We start from the raw sequence: 20719 nt of genomic DNA on the forward strand, positions 1-20719 counted from the left end.
TTTTTCCTCTTATGTAGACTTGCCAACCTGTGCATGGTTGCACTGGAAGAGTTTGGGTCATTTCTTATTTGTAAAATGTGAACATATTAGATATATCATTATGAGCACATATTTTAAATTCGGGTTTTCGCCATCTCCGTAATAATCCAATAATCCTCTCAATACAATCTAAACAGGCAGTCGGGAGTCCTTCCTAGGATTATGTACTTTCGTTCCTTATGTGAAGGACCCATCTAACGAGAAGTTAAAATTGACATATTTGTCCTAACTACCGCGTGTAGGATAGAAAGAACACCCGATCAGTCTAAATCTGACTGCGGACTGATGGGGCTATCAACCCAAACTGTGTAAGGGAGGCAGTCACCACTTATTTTTCTTTGACCAACTGTTGGAAAGGTATCTTTTTTTTTTTTTTTTTTTGCAGTTGAGACCACGAGCACAGCAAGAAGTCTGAGGACGACAGATTTTATTTCTCTCTTGTATTAAATATATATATATATATATATATATATATATATATATATATATATATATATATATATATATACACATAAATACACACATATATATATATACAAATAAATATATATATATATATATATATATATATATATGTATATATATACATACACATAAATACATACATATATATGTATGTATACATAAATAAACCAAGCATAATAGATCTATGATCGCATTAAAATGATTATTTATTTACCCCTTTAAGATGAGTCGTGGTTGTTCGTAAAATGGAGGCTGTGTAATCTTTCGTTCATTTCATCTAATTTGCTTGAAAATGTCTTAAAGTGAAGGTTAAACATCTTGTACCCCTTTGTTTCACTTTCCTTATGTATATAAATTACTCTACCTATATATGATGTCATGTTATTCCTATTATACAAATTACACACACACACTACTAGAGAAGCCTGGGCTGCGAAACCTCTAAGCTCCCAAAATTCCAAAATAACCGTGCTAGCCTATGGAAGTATACAATAACTGGAAAATATGTCGAACATCCCAGAAAATAGGTATTATTCGCGTTAAACTTCTATTATAACCGGATAACACACAAAATAACATGAAATGTGACACTACCAAGCCAAGTGTGTCATTCAGGAATTCTATCACAGTAGCGTACCTCACTAAATCTACACATTCATGATCGTGACTACTATCATCAAAAACAAGACTCTAATGGTACTGTATCATGAAATGTATATAACTGTATAATAAATGTTCTATATGTACAACTGTAACAAGAAAATTGCATAAAATGACCAGATTACCAGTAACGTTTCTGTGATGATTTCTTTCGCATTCGCTAAGGTTCTCAGGTATTTGCATTTCCTTCAATGCCTGTTTTCTACGTACAGCACAATACATACTATATACATTAGTTATACATTACCCAATCATGTGTATTGTACAGTGTATAGTGTAAAATTTACCATATAATACTGATTATTTTAAAACATGTGCACAAGGCAAAAGCAGTAACTACAGCTGAGAGACCAAGCCATACGACTGAGGCCACGACCCATGCAATTCATTGCGAGTGGGTCACATCCTACCACAAGAGTTTGGGCTTCTCCACTGGAGGAATCCTAATTCCTTTGGAAGGATTCGAACTCACACTCAATAGGATGGGTTGAGTAAGGAGTTAGGATTTATTGGCCTGAGCTTATCGTTCGTGGATTTGAATCCTGTTATGGGAGTTAGGGGTTCTTCCCCCCAACTTTTCATGCGTGGATTCAAATCCTACACGGATTTTGGGTTCGAACCCTAATTTCTTTTGAAGAACTCGAACTTACACACGAAAGGATAGGATAGGGGGTAGGATAGGGAGTTCGTATTCTACCATGGGAATCAGCGTTTCTTCATAAGTTTCCGTGATTCATCTCTAAAAGGCTCGTATTGATGTTTATAAAAAAATATATATGAAGAAATCAAGACATTAAGAGGTCACTGTTGTTATTACACAAACATTAATCAGCATATATACATACATACACACAACCACACACACATATATACATGCATGTATGTGTTTGTGTATGATGCATTAATGTTATGGTGTATAAGAACTTATAAAGTTCCATGTATCACACTTATACGATTAGTATGACTAAAACGTAAATGTGGAAGATTAGGCATTGCAAAATCATTTAAAACTGTAACGGTTAGCTTTTAATCATTATAAAGGGAATAATAATAATGTTGAAAGAAAAGGACTAGCTTCACTGTTGCCGAGAAATCAACATTTGAGTATAAAGATACATTTCAGTAATATATGACGAACTGGGTAAACTATTTTAGGTGAGTAGAATAAAAGAAGGAAATTGGTGAAGGAAAGTAAGTACGAAGAGCACTGGGGAGAGTAGACGGAAGAATAGGACAAAGAGAGCAGGGGGAGGGGGATGGATTAGAGCCTCTCTTTAAATTGGATTTCGCGTTTGAAAATTCAGCTGTGGAGGCGGCAGTTATATCGCGGGAGGTGAAAGCGGTGGGCTGTCATTGGGGAATTCATTTACTCGAATATAACGCCGGTAGGGAAATACTTCAATTTATCCTACTTTACTACCATCAGCGCTAGATGGGACACACGCAGAGAGAGAGAGAGAGAGAGAGAGAGAGAGAGAGAGAGAGAGAGAGAGAGAGAGAGAGAGATTTTTTTATCATGAACTGTGCTACCTGTACATTATTTTTCGTGAATTATTCATCATATTACTTCATCCGTACTACATTTTGAAACTGTGTATATGAAAAGGTACAAATGTTTTAGTTTCGTTTCCTATTTTAAAGACACAAAAAAATAGCAAAAAAATATTTTAGCTACAATGCTGCGACAATGGATGTATCGGCAATAGTCTATCTCTTCTTGACTGGTGACAAATGTCAAACATGAACCCGGACGAATTTGGAGCACAAAGAAGAATAAAATCACTTGTATTTTTGCATCAGCACTATCTGTGATCTTCGATGTCACTTGTACTAAATACTTCAGAAAACATCAGTCGTTCCTTTCTCTTGTAGAAAAATATAACACCCTAAAAATACGTTCAGCGCAAGATTATGGTATGCACTTAATTAGGTACACCTCCCCGATTTTCATTCCTGTCATTAGCGGAGACCGATGTCCCACAAGTTTCATTATTTACGTTTTTTGCAGCCTAAGTACGTGGAAGGGTTTTGCTGCAGGTTACTGTTTGTGGGTCACACTGCCAAAAGCGCTCTGCCAGACCCGTAAAATAAATAATGAACACATTCTGAGATTTTATACGGCGTACTCCATACCAGTTGTCATATGCACTCTCGGACCACCCATAAAAAGTCATTGCATTTGTTTTAAACATTATTCTAGCTTTGATAGGGAGCCAACACAACTCAAACAATACAACAGCCGCGGTCCTGACGCACAGTGCAACACTCCTTTCTCAATCGTGCCGCATTTTATTTAATATAGTTTGCAGCTTAAGTTGCATATTAGGCAATTTATGATACAAGGAGTTGAAAGGCAATTTATGATACTAGGAGTTGAAAAAAAGTTCACCTAATAAACAATTAACGAGAATTTTTTTTTGACAGAACACTTATCAAGATTTTTTTTATAACAAAAGCCATATTTCTCAGATGATGGCCAGCGACCCTTGCACTAAGAGACACATTACAACCCAGTTGTCCATCTAAGTCACGTGATTTGTCAGCGATCTGAACTACATTACTAAATATTTATATTCGCCGGTTGGATAGCATAGATCTCTTCCTAATTTTCTGACGTTTTTGAATTCCTGATCTAAAAATTCAGGACTGACAATTCGCAAGGCTCGAAGAAACATTGATGAAAAAACTGAAATTTTGATATTTATATGACGCCCTGAATAACAGTGTACATATGTAAAATCATTTGTCTTTTTCCTATAAACACTAAATTAACAATTAAAAAGTTCCCTTTTAATATAAATGTCCAAAAAAGAAAAGGTAAACATTCATCTTTCTCTAACTCGAGTGTAATTTAACAGATCAAGTCCCTTCTATTAAATTTACACTCGAGTTGGAGAAAGAACGTGAACATGCATAAGGCTATGAAGGCAAAACGGAACCTGGAGGCTGGAGCAATAAATGTTACTTTGGACATTGAGGGAATGCAATCAGTACACTCTCATGAGCGCATGGTGCTGGAGAGATTTCAAAGGATGCTGCGGTGCGAGAAGATACAAGGCACAGAGCAGGCGATGCAAGAAAGGCAGAAGGATGTCTGCATGAGATCTGGAGTACTATGAAATCCAAGGTATGAATGTATACAGGGACTGATGAAACAACTGCTCTCTATGGCAGCAGAGAGCTGGTGTTGGATGTGTAGTGAAAACAAAGAAGGTGGAAGCTGTAGAGATGAATAATTATGTAGTAGGCTTTGTGGTATAAGAAAGACCGAAAGTGGGGGAAATGTGGAGGTACAAAGGAGTGGTAAAAGGTTACAACAGGGGAAGGGATGGATCAAAGTGAGCTGTTATGGTCTAGCTGTATGGAAAGATGTGGATGATGACAAGTTGATTGAAAGATGAGATGAAGGAGAAAAGGAAGAATGGAAAATGGTGGCTAGATGGCTTGAAAGAGGTATTGGAAAAAGGGGCCTCACATAAAGAACCCTTCAGACAGTACCAAATGATGTGTATATGATATTCCATGAAAGTCTTGTGATATAACTTTAATATTGGTCAAAATGGACAAACATCATAAAAGAGATTAGAGCAGTATAAAATATCTGTAAGATAAGCAGAGGTGAGGAGAGGAATTTCTGTACATGCTAGTGAAAACAATCGTACAATCAACTGGGCAGGCGCAAGAAAGTGAGTTCACTCTAATGACGTACTGGAAAGAAACATCACTGAATCTAGTTTATCAGAGAAAGCTTGCGTTAGCATATGAACATAACTCAAAGTATATGTAAACTTGTCCATTAATTTCAAGGAGAAATATTTAGTATTTAAATTCTAAGGAAGAATGAAGATAATAGGAGAACGGATAATCAGATCTGTGAACAAAGTACCTGACCTAGGCAATTTATTGTGAATTTCTATCACTATGTATCATTCCTTGACTTTTCCTAGTGATTGGGCCTATGTACATATCTACAGTATGTATAACACACACACACACACACACACACACACACATATATATATATATATATATATATATATATATATATATATATATATATAGTGTGTGTGTGTGTGTGTGTGTGTTAAACTCAAAATTCCTTCTAATAAAGGTTGCCCATAAATACACGAAAGAGGGTAGATTTTCTATTGTTATATTTCGGAAATTACGCCGAGGGAGACGGTTGTTTCAAATATAACGCTAGAAAATCTACCCTCTTTCGTACTGTTGTGGGCAACCTTTATATATATATATATATATATATATATATATATATATATATATATATATATATATATATATATATATATATATATATATACATAATATATATATATATATATATATATATATATATATATATATATATATTATATATATATATATATATATATATATATATATATATATATATATATATATATACAGTATATATTATTGTAACTTACAAGAAGTCGCTGCACAGCATTTCCCCCCACAACCTAATTTGCCCTTTGTTTATTGAGAGTAGCATCGCAATTGACCTAGATATCAGATTAAAGTTGTCAACATTTTGATCTGTCCTTCTTTTTACCTGGAACAGGTATTGAAATGACACGGGATAAAAAAAGACACAGATACGAGACTGACTGCCGCTCCCTCAAGCAGCTTAGCCCAACTAAGCTGCTTAAAACAACCTTTCTAAAGGCAAATTAAACTGCCTGAATTGTCTATCCACAGGATACCTGGGAAGAGGCAACCGATCGCTGACCACCTGGCAAATGACACATCGTTTGCACACGGCCCCAGTTATCGGGAGAAGTTTAGCACACGGGCATGACATGGCCGCAGCCTTAAAAGGGACAGACAGGAGGGGCAGTAAGCAGTTAGTCGTGTGAGCAGTGGACGTGCAGTACTCGTAGGGGAGGCCATTAGCCATACACACGGGTGAGCGATACGTTTGCTGAGAGGCCTTCATCCCCCCCAGCTGGTCCGACTCCAGACGATGGTCATCCTCGAGAGACAGTGTGCGTGTGATCGTCCATCGTCATCCTTCGCCAGAGACCCGCTTTCCCTAAGGTAAAGTGCGAGTAAAGGCTTTTTAGTCACGACAGTTTGCCCCTTAGAAAGACATTGGAGTGCCAGTATTTCACCTCTGTCCTTGTGCCAGTTTATCCAGTGCCATTTCCAATGTCCTGTGTTCAAGTGTAAAGTGGTCATTCATTCCTCAAGCCCTTGGCACCCTCAGTGCAGGCTCGAGTCCTATTCTGTGTTATATTGTTCCTTTACTGGCGTGTAATGTGTAAATCTCTCTTGCAGAGGGACCTATTTGCAGTGGACTCATCTTGGACTGTGCCTTGCCCTTAGTCAAGACTCCAGTAGAAGGATCTTCAGGCATTGGAAAATCCTTCTACTGGAGTCTTGACCCTTCCCCCCCTCGCTGCATCAGCTGACGTCACTAGTGAGGCAGTCTCACAACCCAATTCCCCTCAGACAACAAAGCCAGCCACTATACTGATCCCACCCGTGGAGGAGAACATCCTAAGACTGGAAGAATGGCTGTTACATACTCTTCATCTAAGACCTTCAACACAACCCCGGAACCTTTACCTGTGATGAAGGGCAAACAACACCACATACATTTATTGCCTGAAGCCGTACCTTATGCCTTATTGGGACGCAACAGAGTGGTGTGCAAGGATGGTCGTGGTAGCCAAGAAGATGGGCCAACCTCACTGCACAGTGGACTTCCAACGCCTCAATGCCCACTGTCTTCGTGAGACTCATCATACACTGGCACCCTTGGACATGGTTTCAAGCATTCCTATACACACATATAAGACTACAGCAGACACCCACTGGGGTCTCCGCCAAGTGGAGTTGGACGAGGATAGCTGGCCACTCACGACCTTCATTACCCCATGGGGGCGGTATCGTTACTGTAGATCACCCATGGTTCATTGTTCAGCTTCCGACACTTACACAAAAAGGTTTGATGATGCCCTGCAAGACATCACCAGAAAGCATAAATGCATTGACGACACTTTACTATATGGTCACAGCATCGAAGGGGCGTTTTGGACGTGTATGAATTCCTGTCAACTTGTGCCTCCGCAGGGATCACACTCATACCTGAGAAGTTAAAATTCTGCAAGAGAGAGGTTACCTTCATCAGATACCACTTGGGATGGGAGGCATACAAGTCTGCAGGCGACCATCTACACGCCATTAATAACTTCTATATGCCAGAGAAGCCCTCCATCACCAACATTAAGCGTGGTTCAGACTCATGAATCAGTTAGCCCCTTCCTGGCAACAGCACTCATCATGGAGCCATTCAGGGACCTCCTCAGGAAACCCACTGGGAAAAATGTATATTGGGATTGTCAGGTACGCAGTAAACTCCAGCAGGCACAGGAGGTCATCTGTCAACTAGCCAAGGACAGATTGGCATGCTATGACAGGACACACCCTACGATAATCATGACGGATTGGAACAAGGAGGGCATTGGTTTCGTCGTCCTCCAGCAGTATTGTGCCTGTCAGTCAGCTGACTGCCAATTTTGTTGCAAGGGAAGCTGGCGTCTCGCCCTATGCAGCAGTCAACACCTCATCCCCACTGAGGAAGGGTATGCTCCCATAGAAGGAGAAGCCCTTGCAGTCACCTGGTGCTTGCGGAGGGCCAGGTTGTTCCTACTTGGGTGCCCTAATCTCACCATCATCACAGACCACCAACCACTTGTCAAGCTGCTGGGTGATAGGGCCCTTAAGGACTTCGTCAACCCAAGGTTGTTCAAACTGAAGGAGACGATACTCCAATTCAGGTTCCATATTAAATACCTGCTCGGAAAAAGGAACATACCAGTGGATTTTCCCTCAAGGTACCCAGCTATGGCATCGTCCCACAAAGCCTCTAACGTGGACTTGGAGGACAACATTCAAGTGGTAGTAGCATGTGCAACAGTGGCCGCCTTGGAACAGGACACAATCGTATTGGATGAAGACTGCATCAGGAACGCCACATCCAATGACCCAGTGTATCAGCTTTTGCTAGCCAGAGTCGCAGCAGGCGACTGGCCCCAACAGAAGTCACAAGAAGTCGCCTGCCTTCGTCCCTTCTTCAGCGTCCAGGATTGGCTAGCCATCAACCAGGATCAGGTAACATATTCTGTGGATCAAGGATACATACATCTGGTTATCCCAGAAGATTTATGTCGGCAGGTAGCCACCAATCTAAACGCAGGACACCAGGGCCTTGACTCTATGCTTAGAAGGGCCAGACAGGCAGTATACTGGCCAGGAATAGAAGACCTTCAGCATCGCTGTGCCCAAATCACCTCATGTGATAAACACGCCCCTTCACTGCCTCCCGAATCAATGATGCTCATGCCCCTGCAGAATACCCCTCCCAGAAGGTCGTCACAGATATGTTTCAGATAGAAGGCAACGCATACATGTTATATGCAGACAGACTAACTGGTTGGTTAGAAGCAGCTCACTTACCCAACAGTGCCACGTCTAATAAAATAAGCAATCACCTTCGAACTTATTTTTCACGTTGGGGAGACCCTGAACGAATATCAACGGATGGAGGTACAAACTTAGCCAGCGAGGAGATGGAGGCCCTCTTCAGGAGATGGAGAGTCAAGGTCTGCCTGTCGTCAGCCCAGTACCCCCAGTCTAAAGGCAGGGCAGAAGCAGCTGTCAAATCAGCATAGAGGCTTCTCCAAGAAAACACGTCAAAAGGTGGAGCCCTCGAGTCAGACAAGACGGTCCTGGTGATACTCCAGTATCTCAACACGCCTCTCAGGGAGATCAACAAGTCGCCATCTCAGCTCAAAATGGGTCGCCAACTGCATGACAGGTTACCTACAGCTAAGAGACACCTGTTGGTAGACAGTGCAAGTGGCAAAATTGCAGGAGACTTTGCGTACCCTTGACACTACCAGGGGACTGCTCCCCATCAAACCAGGTACCCATGTACATATACAGTACCAAGCTACTAAACAGTGGGACAAAATGGGTGTAATATCAGAAACCCAGCCCCACTGTCAGTACACAGTTAAGCTCGATGGGAGCAGTGGGCTCTCAAAAAGGAACAGACGGCACTTGAGAGTCACCGCTCCACCCCCTAGCACACCCGTGTCCCAGCCTGGCACTTCCTTAGAGCCAGTCACACACTCCCGTCAGGAGCCCAGTGTCATTAATAGGCCTAGAAGGGCTGCCGGTTAACCCAATGTAATGGGAAAAATATTCCTTGAATTATTAGTGATTTATTTAGGAATTGATTCATCATCCTCCTCTAATATCTTTACACTACTACTGTAAGAGTGATTGTGACTATAAAATGGTTTCATTTTTGTTGTGGTCATCGAATGCATAGCAGTGTAGCCAGTCCCTTGTTTTGTTTTTTCTTTCACTCTGAGTATGGGAGCGCTGTCCTGAATCTTTCGTCTGCATTTTGGTAACACTACCAAAACATGTAAAGTTCGAGAACGCTGTCGAAGGTGAGAGAAGGATGTCAAACGGTCCACCCTTCATTTTGGCTAATTTACCAAATTATTAATACCAGTTATTATCTATCCCTTGCAAGGTAAGCTTTTAAAGTCATAACATTACCCATTAGTTCATTAGTTGGAACAGATCATTATCATGAAAGAACAGTAGCAGACGAGGATTTAAGTGCAACATTGCATGCCCAGTCGAACGTGATTGCAATGCCTTAACTTGGAAAATTTTCATTGTCATGAAAGATGCTTCACGTTCGTTAGTTGTCACAGCGTCAGAGACCCTGGTAGTTGTGACGCCAGATAACCCACATTTAATCAATCAATTGTTAGTTGTCATAAGATTTTGCTGTGTTGATTTGAGTTGTAACTTAGCATTTGATAGGGTTGTAAAACGTTGGAAGATAGTTATAAGTGTTTTGTTTGTATAGGGTTTTTATAAATACCAGTGCCAAAAGGGTACCACAAAATGGCCGTCCTACAGGGCATCTTGGGGCTACCCCTACCTCTCTCGTGGAAATTCCCACTGCCGATCACGATCTTAGACTAGGCTAATCCTGTTTGAATGAGGAATTATGACTATTTTTGTTAAAAAAAGTTTAGGCTATATATATATAAATTCTTGGAAAACTTAATTACCTAAGACTTAGCCTATACCCTCATTAAACTAACCTAACTTTGTGGCCTCTTGTAACCTAGCCAAAAATCAGCCATGTATACTTTGCATAGGCTATCCTTAACGACTTCTGAAGAGGCCTAGCCTAGGCTATATCCTATTAAAAGGCACCTTAGCCTAATTTTACCTCGTTTTAGTTTAAGTTTTTCTCAGAAATCTTTCAGGTAGCCTAATCCATTGACATGTGTTGTGTACAAACATTTAATACTGTGTGGAGTAGGGTATCAAATGATTTACACCTTACTGTGAATTAACTGATTCCAGGACTGTTCAGCATTTGACACTTGTCCTATTGTGAAGGAAAAGCAATTCCCATAGTATGTAGTTGATATATTTCTTTGAGGTCTCTCAGTATAAAGAGTTATTTTTGTTGTTTTAAACTACTCATTTGTATTGTTTTTCTTGAAATCAAAATCTAATAAAAGGAATATTTCCAGGGACCTAGTCCAGGAGCTCTGAAGAATATGTAAATTGACCTAGTACAGGAGTTCTGAAGAATATGTAAATTGACCTTGTCCAGTTCTGAAGAATATGTAAATTAACCTAGTCCAGTTCTGAAGAATATGTAAATTAACCTAGTCCAAGAGTTCTGAAGAATATATAAATTAACCTAGTCCAGGAGTTCTGAAGAATATGTAAATTAACCAAGTCCAGGAGTTCTGAAGAATATGTAAATTAACCAAGTCCAGGAGACTAAGCCTAGGAGAATTTTGGCATGACATAATGAGTAATAAAGAAAGGAACTAAGTATATAAAGCTGATTAACAGCTAGTGGCCAGGATTTTATTTTACGTGGCTAAGAAACATTGGTTACTTAGCAACGGACCTACAGCTTATTGTGGAATCCGAACCACCATAGCGAGAAATGAATTTCTATCAGGAGAAATAAATTCCTCTAACTCTTCATCAGGAGAATTTTCGAGTGAGTCTGAAGCTCAACCAGCTCGGCCAACAAAGAGCTTAGAAAGGAACTGAGGACCAGGGTTTTTCTTCAATACCACCTTACCTTTACCAACTAAAATGGAAATCAGCGCTTCAATTATCTCCCAGGGGGATGACTTCACCTGGCCTCATCAGTAATAAGACCCATACACCCAAGGGGTATCATGTAATAGCAGGTAGGGCAGGCCTACCCTAATTCCCAGGCAGTGTAAACGTCAATGGTCCTCACACCCAACTTGTCAACTATGACACCGTACCATTCTCCAACCCGTGTCTCCAGGCAAGTGCATATGTATAATAGCAGTATTATCGTATCTTAATGTCTTGAAGGGGGAAAAATTCCTCCGTGACACCAAGTGGCTCAAAGATTTCCCGTAAACCTAATATTAATTATTTCTTACATGCACTATGTACAATTATGTCAAGAGTGAATCTTTTATTTTTTATAGATATATTTACTTGTATTTAGTTTATTGCCACTGAGCATTGTGCTATATTGCAGTGTATGTAACTGTATGTTATGATGTTGAAAAGTTGGTTAATCCTTCTATTTTTCCCCTATAATTTAATGACCATTATCCCTTTATAAATCTTGGGGGATGTACGATATGTTTTGATAATGTGGTGCCAACTGATAAGGGGCGGCAACCTGCAACGCTACTGCGAGTCAGTCAGCTCTCTGTTCTCTTACAATAAACGGCACTATAGAATGTCATCTCAGTGCAAACCCAAAGATGGAGTGATGCCCTATTGCTCTAGCATATTTCTTGTTTAATTGTTGATACCTCACACTTGCTTTGATAAACTTCGTTTGATTTTTTCCCGTGATTAATACGCTTTTAAGGGATCGCTGTTACCTTTAGAGTACTCAGTTGTAATATTTATTGCTATGAGAGCTCAGGTATCTAGCTGAAGTGAGGTAAATTTTTGAATTCTGTGATTAGTTGTCTAATAACCAGGTATTTGGTACACTTTGTGACAATATATATATATATATATATATATATATATATGACAGTTGCATAACTTTACAGATGCCATCTTTACATCTTGAAATATTACTCCACCAAAAGCGTATCAATATCGAGTTAATTTTACCTTGAGAATAAATTGCACCCATAAGAGAATTATATGTTATCAGTCCTCCTACCCTGACCAGGGAGAACTTATCATCATATATAATAATTTCCTTTAGGCGTCAGTTATTCCCAAGGTAAAGTGAAGTCGATTTCAATAGGTCTATTTGGACTAATCAGTTACTAACAATGGTTGCAGCTCCAGGTTTTATCAAATAAAAGGTAAGGAGAAAATCATCCTTGAGATAAAGAATGCAATACTCTCGAGCAAAAAAAGATTTCCCTTTTACGGATGATTACGTTTTGTCGTTGCACCGAGTTCATCACCCGTTTTCGTTCGTTTGAAATACAATTCAGACTTCGACCTGACAAGTGAAGGCTTTCCCCCACCCCCTCTTTGCTTGGTATTCTTTGTAAGTAAATAATTATATATATAAGCAAAGGCATCTATAATGAAAAGTGTTTGGTTTTCAAAATATCGTTGCTTGAATTTATATGCAATACTTTTTCACCAATTAAAATAACCCAGCTCACCAATCCCTTACATAATGAGTAGACTCGGGCTTTATAATCGATGGCGGCAAACCCCATCAAACCCCGTAAGTATCGATACCAGTTTGGTCATTTCGGCAAACGTCGAACAGCAGAAAGTGTCGAGTTACAAACCACATGAAAAATTACAGTAATTATTCTCAAGTACCTTTACCAAGAAGCTCCCATTTTATAAGCGGCGAAGATGCAAAGAGGTCAACTTAAAAAATGACTAAAATCAAACAAGCAAAAAGAGACGGCTTCGTTGGGTAGTGCGTCCTTAACTGCGCATTGTGAAGGAGTTACTCAAGTACCTGCTGGACATGACCTTGAAACATCTCGGTATCATTGCTACATACGCTATCTGTCTAATTATTTCTTCTTGCTCATATTAAACTTCTTTATATGATATACTGGTACCAGGGAAGTAAAGATTTTCTACTAAAGACATACAGAAATGGAGAGGAGAAAAATAGCTGCGTAGCAAACAAGAAAGTGAAATTAGACTTTTAACAGAACTTCACTGTAACAACAACAGTTTAACTTTTGACATCCATTATCAGCACCTATTTGTTCTTAGAAGCAATTTCTTATATTCCACGCCCAAAGAGAGCTCAGATAAAAAAAATATATATATATAAACCTTTTGTGTTGCAGCGAGTGGATGATGCAATCATCCAAGTGCTCACTTTTGAAGGTAGCTGGGAGTGGGGAAAACTAACATTCCCCAAATTTATTCTCGTTGTTTTCCCTTCATGTCAATACTGTTCTTTTATACCCAGCATGTACAATGATTGCGCATGGAGCGTTTTCATCGTGTAGCGTTAATAAAGTCGCTGTGCTTGTAACCTCACCAAAGAACGTCTTGAATCGCGTGAAAACACGACGCCGAATCAAGGTGAAACGCGACGAATGGCAGTGAAAAAGCGAGTGACGCGTGGGAGTATTCGACAACTAAGCCAAGCTGCAGCTTGAGTCGGGCGCATTCTACTTGCGTGTACACAACTCCCGTTAAGGCGACCAATAATAAAAACAGTCAAGAAGGGGCGGGTTGGCTACGGTTAGATGCTGCCTTTTCTATGGAAATTCATCGCTTACATTTATTTTAAAGCAGTACAGTTAATGAATGTACAACTCCGTAGCGTTGTTTAAAAAACCACTAACTTGAATTATTGTAATTTACAGATCTTTTTCGTATGTTTACTCGATTAAAATGGTTCCCGCACTCGTCTTTGTATCGCTGTATATCTAAGGAATTAAAAATGCAATTTCCTGCATTCGTCTTTTTGTCATCTGGCGATGTGAAAACGAGAGAAATCCCCCGTGGCTGAAAAGTGAGGTGGAGGGAACAGAGCGACAGAGGACAGCCTTTGTTTTGAGTTCCACTCGCTCATGTACACCTTCCCTCCCTACTTTTCCCCCCCTGGGAATGAGCGTTGCAGAATGTAACTGCCATATATACCTTCAAATTTCTTCTTTTACGGTGCGAGTGGCAAAGAGATGGGTTACCTGGTAAATTCTACGATATGGCATAGTAAATAACCCATTTGTCTGCAATATGAGTAGCTTAAACACACCGATTTCCAGGTTTTACGGTCTTGCAATGTCCGTTGTGGGATGTTACTTGTTCGGTGTTTAGCTCGGCTTACCACGACATTTTGTTTATATAATATCTGGCACAGATACGAAGTAATACGCAGTCATTCTCTGGTTTCGTCGACGTCCCCCTAAACCTTGAAATGACCGTCACTTCCTATCTGATGTATGGAGAATGACTATCACATAGTCCACCCAAAATGAATAAATCTATGGCTTGTTATTGTACGACGCTATTACAAAAAAAAAAAAACAGCACGAACACGTCAGATCAATATCTTAATTGCACTTCAGATTTCGTTTTCAATTACACAACAATTTCAGCGTTCGTAACGTACCCCGATACGCAGTATTGAAATTCCTTTCATCAACACACAAGTCAGTAATTGTACACCTGTGAACACTCACCGTTTGAGGCAGACAAAGCTTCAGATCACTTTTTGATATGTTGTCTTCCCGCGAACTTCACTCCTTTTTCGTTCGTCTCAGGGAATCGAATGTGGAACGGGTCACAACAATCACTTTCACTCAGGACGGAGCATAATGATTCATATGGTACTACAGTTCATGGGTTACGCTTACTGCAGGGCGGAAAAGAATTAAGCTTCTTCACGGGCACATAACAGCTGATTTGGGGGCCCTTCAGTGTGCTTAACAGCACTTACAGTATGGAGACAAAGCGAAATATCGTGGAATTCTTTTGCAAATACTGCCGTGAAATAGCCAAAATCACGAGAGGTAATGTTTATGCTGATTTTATGCACACTTCGTGAGTTATGCTATGCCTTGCTTAGGAATTTATGTACAAATTTTGGTTACATAGAGGTGCTCCTGAATAAAAAATATCTAGAAAAAACTCCAACACTACCATTATAACTGTCATATTACATGTGCACGATATCGGAGATATAATAGATATATATCTCGATTTGTTTAAACTTTATTTCGGAGATTTCAAGCTAAAATTAAATTGAACTTGACTGGGCTGAAGATGAAAAAACCTTTGAAATTATATTTTAGCACCAAAGGACAGTGCCTTCCCGTCTCATTTCAAAACGAAAATCTATATGAATCTTGATAAACTATTAATAGAAGCTAATTGCATGCTATATTCCGTTGTTTCTAGTATGGCCTTTCGTTTTGAATTAGACGATTACTCCCAATTTTCATATCAGTGCGTCGTATTTTAAATGTTAATAATTTTGCCTTGTAAATCATTACACATCTTTATTTCACGTTTTCCATATCATTGATTTCCACAGGTAGTGGTAAAGATGCTGACAGTATTGTTAAAATAAGTACTCTCTCTCTCTCTCTCTCTCTCTCTCTCTCTCTCTCTCTCTACACACGCATATTACTATATGAAATGACGCAAGTGGCCTGTTATCCCCCGGCCCTCCCCCACCCCACCTCTCCTTGAATTCAGTTTCCATTAGGGTGTGACCAGACCGTGGGTCTGGAATGAAGTGTGCTAACTCGACTGATGGGGTTCACCTCCGAAATTTCGTCGAGGATCAACACAATGGAAATATTAAATGATTGGTACGATGAAAGTTCCAGAGAAAGACAAGTAACGGGTAACTAGATAGGACTACAAAACTCAGTCCAAGCCCCCTCTGAGTAGAAGTTTGCTAACCTCTTGAAAAGTCCGGTTTTGTCCAGGGATCGTTAGGTTTGTACTCTGAAAGGCCAGGTGCCAATGTGTATTTAGAGGGATTAAGGAATGCGCGGGCGTTTGAAATGCAGAGCTATATATAGCTTTGTTTGAAGGATGCCTGTTTGCGAGTAATCTGAAGAAGGTTTAACTTAATATTGCAATTCTCAGTGGGAATCGTATATAACAGATGGACTTGCTTTATTGTGTAGATATCAGGATGATAAATACCAGGATAAAACAAGAATTAAAATTTTGTTGTGTATATTGAGAATAGCAGAGTAGAATACGTGTTGCTATATGTTTTCCAAGCCTGGCATCTCTTCCGTAATGTTGCTTAAAAGATCATTTTTTGTTGTATGCAATATGTAATTTTGTATTTTTTTATAAGTCTTTCAAGAACATTTAGTTATTTTATTCACGTTAAGAAAGAAAATTCGTTAGAAATGATTTTAGAGTCACTTTTATGCAAAGTATATAATCACTGAGTTAAACAGTGAGAAAATAGATTTCACTAGAAGTTGCAAGAAAGAAATATATTGTAAATTACATCTTCTGTAGAAATTGAGAACTAAGCATTATGTTTTATAAATTGAAGATTCTCTCTAGTTTGTGAAGTCTGCGTGTAGTGTAGTCGAACTGCAATATTTTTTCTAGCATTTGAATTTATGCCATCGATTGGAAGCGTCTCGTCGGGTACAGCAGGTCGTTGGCCTTAGAAGCAGACTTCCAGATCTAGTGACAAATTCACTGACTAATAACAGATGTAGAAATAGTTAGCAGCCGTTTCATAAAAGTCAAGCTAATTCATACGTCATTTAGCACAAAAAAAAAAAAGTCCACCATTGAGGTACTAGTGTATGGAAACTACTCTCTTTCACTTTGTTGTAATAACTAAAGTATTCGTAAAATTGAAAGCACAAGGGCTTCACTCTCTCTCTCTCTCTCTCTCTCTCTCTCTCTCTCTCTCTCTCTCTCTCTCTCGTAAGTAAAGTAAGTAAGTAAGTAAGTAAACCAAAGAAACAAAATATGTCAAACAATCATCAAATTAATTGGCTGACTCTAGGTACAATCGATCTGGCGGAACTAACTGAATCTACGACGAGAAACAATGCAAAAATGCAACTCTTTAAACCATAATTACAAAATCAATCAAGAGTTTTGCGACAGAGGTTTCCTCGTACCCAGAACGGCTTCGTGAAAGAGGGTTACTTGAGATGCATCCTGTTAACACGACACCCCTTGATCCTTAGTGGTTAACTTGAGTCACATTCAACCCGAGTCGTTAACCCGAGGAGCAATACATCGCCACCATCAGCACAAAGTTGTATCGGTAAAAACCTCTTCTAGTGATAACTTACGCTGCTCATTTATCACATTATTATCGGCAACGGGATGGCTTTCGTTCGACTTTAATCTTCTCTCCTCATTTAGAAGTATATTCCTCCCTCTGACACCATGTGACGCAAAGGGCAGCAGCTGGGAGATTTATGCCATACATACCTTTCCTGTCCTTTTTCTTCCTCAGATCTCCACTCATGTCCAGCCTCCCTTCTCGTAGCTCTTATCCAAGCATGTATGGGGTTTTCAAATTCTTCTGGTGCCCAGAGGAACCCCTTTGACATTAGATTTTACCATTCTCCCAGGGGTTGTGCATAGGAATGTACGAGTGTAAGCTATCCCAATCTTTCATCCTTATCTCTTCATATGGAGCCCCCGTAATTTCACGTTTGCTCTCTTTTCAAACTGTATCCTGCCATCTGACTCCTAATATTACTAATCAAACATTTATTTTTAAACTAACAAAATCTATTCATATTTTCAATGTCATTCCATGATTACAGTTTGTATAGCAATTTTTAGATTATACCAGACAATTTAATTCTATTTAACTTCCAAATCTTACTCAGTCTGTCCATTGTTTGATTTGCCTCTTTAAATCTTTTGCTGAATTCGAACTTGAGTTAATCTGTACTGGTTGTCAACTACTCTTCCATTACCGACCACTTTTTTTTTTTTTTATTGTAAAATCTGGCTAAGGGAGACAGCAGAGGTAAAATAACATTCCCCTGTAACACCCAACCTTTTACTGGAATTCATTTCACAAGTTCCCTTGAACTTTAACTTCGCGGCTACTGCATTCTTGGATGATTTCAGTTAGTTTCACGTATCTCACGGTAATGGCATATTATTCATCATTTGGCTTGTGGACCCTGTCTTATGCTTCATTAAACACACACACACACACACATATATACATATATATATATATATATATATATATATATATATATATATATATATATATACACACACACACACACACACACACACACACACACACACACATATATATATATATATATATATTATATAATATATATATATATATATTACTAAACCTCATTCAAACTGGATGGTATCTAACGGAGTTTTTATTCAGAAAAAGTTACAAGCTTTCTTGACAAATCAGTCCACATTATCAAGTATCTGTACGGATACTTGATAATGTGGACTGTTTGTCCAAGAAATCTTGTAACTTTTTCTGAGTAAAAAACTCCGTTAGATACCATCCAGTTTGAATGAGGTCCTTTTAGTAATTCTACCAATGCACAGAACAATTGTGTATGTGATAAAGCTAATATATATACCTACAGGCAGGACCTCTCTTCACCTGGTTGTTACAATCTTCGATGTGGGGAGGTGTGCGAGAGTGGCAGGATGTTCAATTTTTTGCTTTGTGGGTGGCAGATGCGCTCGGGACATCTTGCTTTAGAAAACCAGAAATCGTTAGCAATGTGATGACGGAGGAAGTGTAGCCACTGAGTGCTCTGTCTACTTGGCTTCGTCTCTGGACAACTGTCGCAGGGTCTTGGTTAAAAAAAAACCAATGGGCAAAAGCTGTAGCCATCGGCTTAAACCAGTCCCCAGTCCTGGTGCTGTAGGGGCATTAAGAATTATCCTGTTCATGAATACTAAGCATAAACTGAAAATAAGAATTCAGCTGGAAAGATATAAAAGGTGGAAAATTAATTCAAGAAATATTTACCAGACATGTTTGTAAATCGTGGTGCGAAGGCAAGAGAAAAGAGATTTTTTAGGGCTGTGCATATTTTTTTTTTTTTTCAGCAAGAGCAGTTGGAACTGACAGAGAAGGAGTAGGCATGATCTTAAACAGCTGTGTCAGGAAACGCAGTGACTGACTAGAAACCAGTGGTCAAATGATTGCTGTTAGCAAAATTACCAATATGAGTTTTATTGAGCACTTTGCGCCAACAATAGAACACTGGAGAAGTGTAAGATGAATTTTATACAGAACCGTTGAATACATACAGTACACAGGCTACTTACAAGCGGATTATATAGTACTTAATGATAAGTGATCTCCAGTATTTCTGAGAAAAATCATATTTTCAACAAAGTGTACCGGAGATTTTCCAAAAAACTGACTTATCAGTAATTATTGCAGTATGCATTCCATTTTTAATGTTTCAGTGACCATGCAGTTTGACAACACCAAGAATTATAAGAAAACATAACTGTAGAGCTGTAGAAAATATTCATGCTTGGTCATTCTTCAGTTTTAGGTTTCTGTAAAGGAAAAGTATTGAGATGGCTTTGTCTTAAAAACTACTGAGGTTAGACGGCTTCATATTGGTATATGTTGATCATCCACCCTCAAATCATCAAACATACCAAATTGCAGCCCTCTAGCTTTAGCAAATTTTTATTTCATTAAAGGTTAAAGTTAGCCACGATTATGTGTCTGGCAACGCTATAGGACAGGCCACCACCAGGCCGTGGCTGAAAGTTTCGTGGGCCGCGGCTCATCCAGGATTAACTCGATTGCACTTCGGCGCATTTTTTACCTGTTTACTTGTTAACTATATATGATTACTGCATCGATACGTGAAAGTATTTAGCTTTTCATTTAACAATACATGATGATTTCTTTCCTTCGCTGAATGGTGAAATGTGAAAATTTACTATACGAACCTCTTCCATCCATTAAGTATTTTCTTTGGGCAAATATACCACAAAAATTATTCTCTCGTGGACAGCAAAGTTCAGATTCCGATCGGTGCGTGACGCATGACGCTTCGGTGACGGAGTTGTATCCTTGTAAGGACTCCTTTACGGCGGTCGCAGACAATTAACGAGGCTGTGACACCGCAAAAATATATCAAGGACTTTGTTGGTTGTTCACAGGAATTTGGCTTTGTAATGTCTCTCTCTCTCTCTCTCTCTCTCTCTCTCTCTCTCTCTCTCTCTCTCTCTCTTTGTGTATATATATATATATATATATATATATATATATATATATATATATATGTATGTATTTATATATCTATATTTATATATAAAATATAATATATATATGTATACACATATATATACATACAGGTTTACAGTTTACCATTTCCTCTGCCCATTCAGCATGTATTATTGCTAACCATAACGACGCCTTAACTGCTAGATTTCCTCTCACTTTATACACGCACAAACACACACGCACACAGACACATTATACATATGTATATATGTAGAAATGAATATATATAACATATATGTTTATATATATATATATATACAT

At 38.9% G+C, this 20719-nt stretch overlaps 1 protein-coding gene across 3 annotated transcripts in view; it reads right to left on the minus strand.

The window, feature by feature from the left end:
• Window positions 1-15046, minus strand: part of LOC136848988 (uncharacterized) — a 49312-nt gene extending 34266 nt beyond the window's left edge. Inside the window, exon 1 of one of the 3 annotated variants that reach the window (XM_067121801.1) lies at window positions 14810-14973. In XM_067121801.1, coding sequence (XP_066977902.1) covers window positions 14810-14839 — 30 coding nt within the window. In that variant the 5' untranslated portion in view covers window positions 14840-14973. Of the gene's footprint in view, window positions 1-14809 lie in introns of all 3 variants that reach the window. The other 2 variants (XM_067121800.1, XM_067121802.1) reach the window with 2 other exon arrangements.
• Between the last annotated feature and the right edge of the window lie 5673 nt (window positions 15047-20719).

Source organism: Macrobrachium rosenbergii, chromosome 20 (assembly GCF_040412425.1).
Source record: "Macrobrachium rosenbergii isolate ZJJX-2024 chromosome 20, ASM4041242v1, whole genome shotgun sequence".
Classification (NCBI taxonomy): domain Eukaryota; kingdom Metazoa; phylum Arthropoda; class Malacostraca; order Decapoda; family Palaemonidae; genus Macrobrachium; species Macrobrachium rosenbergii.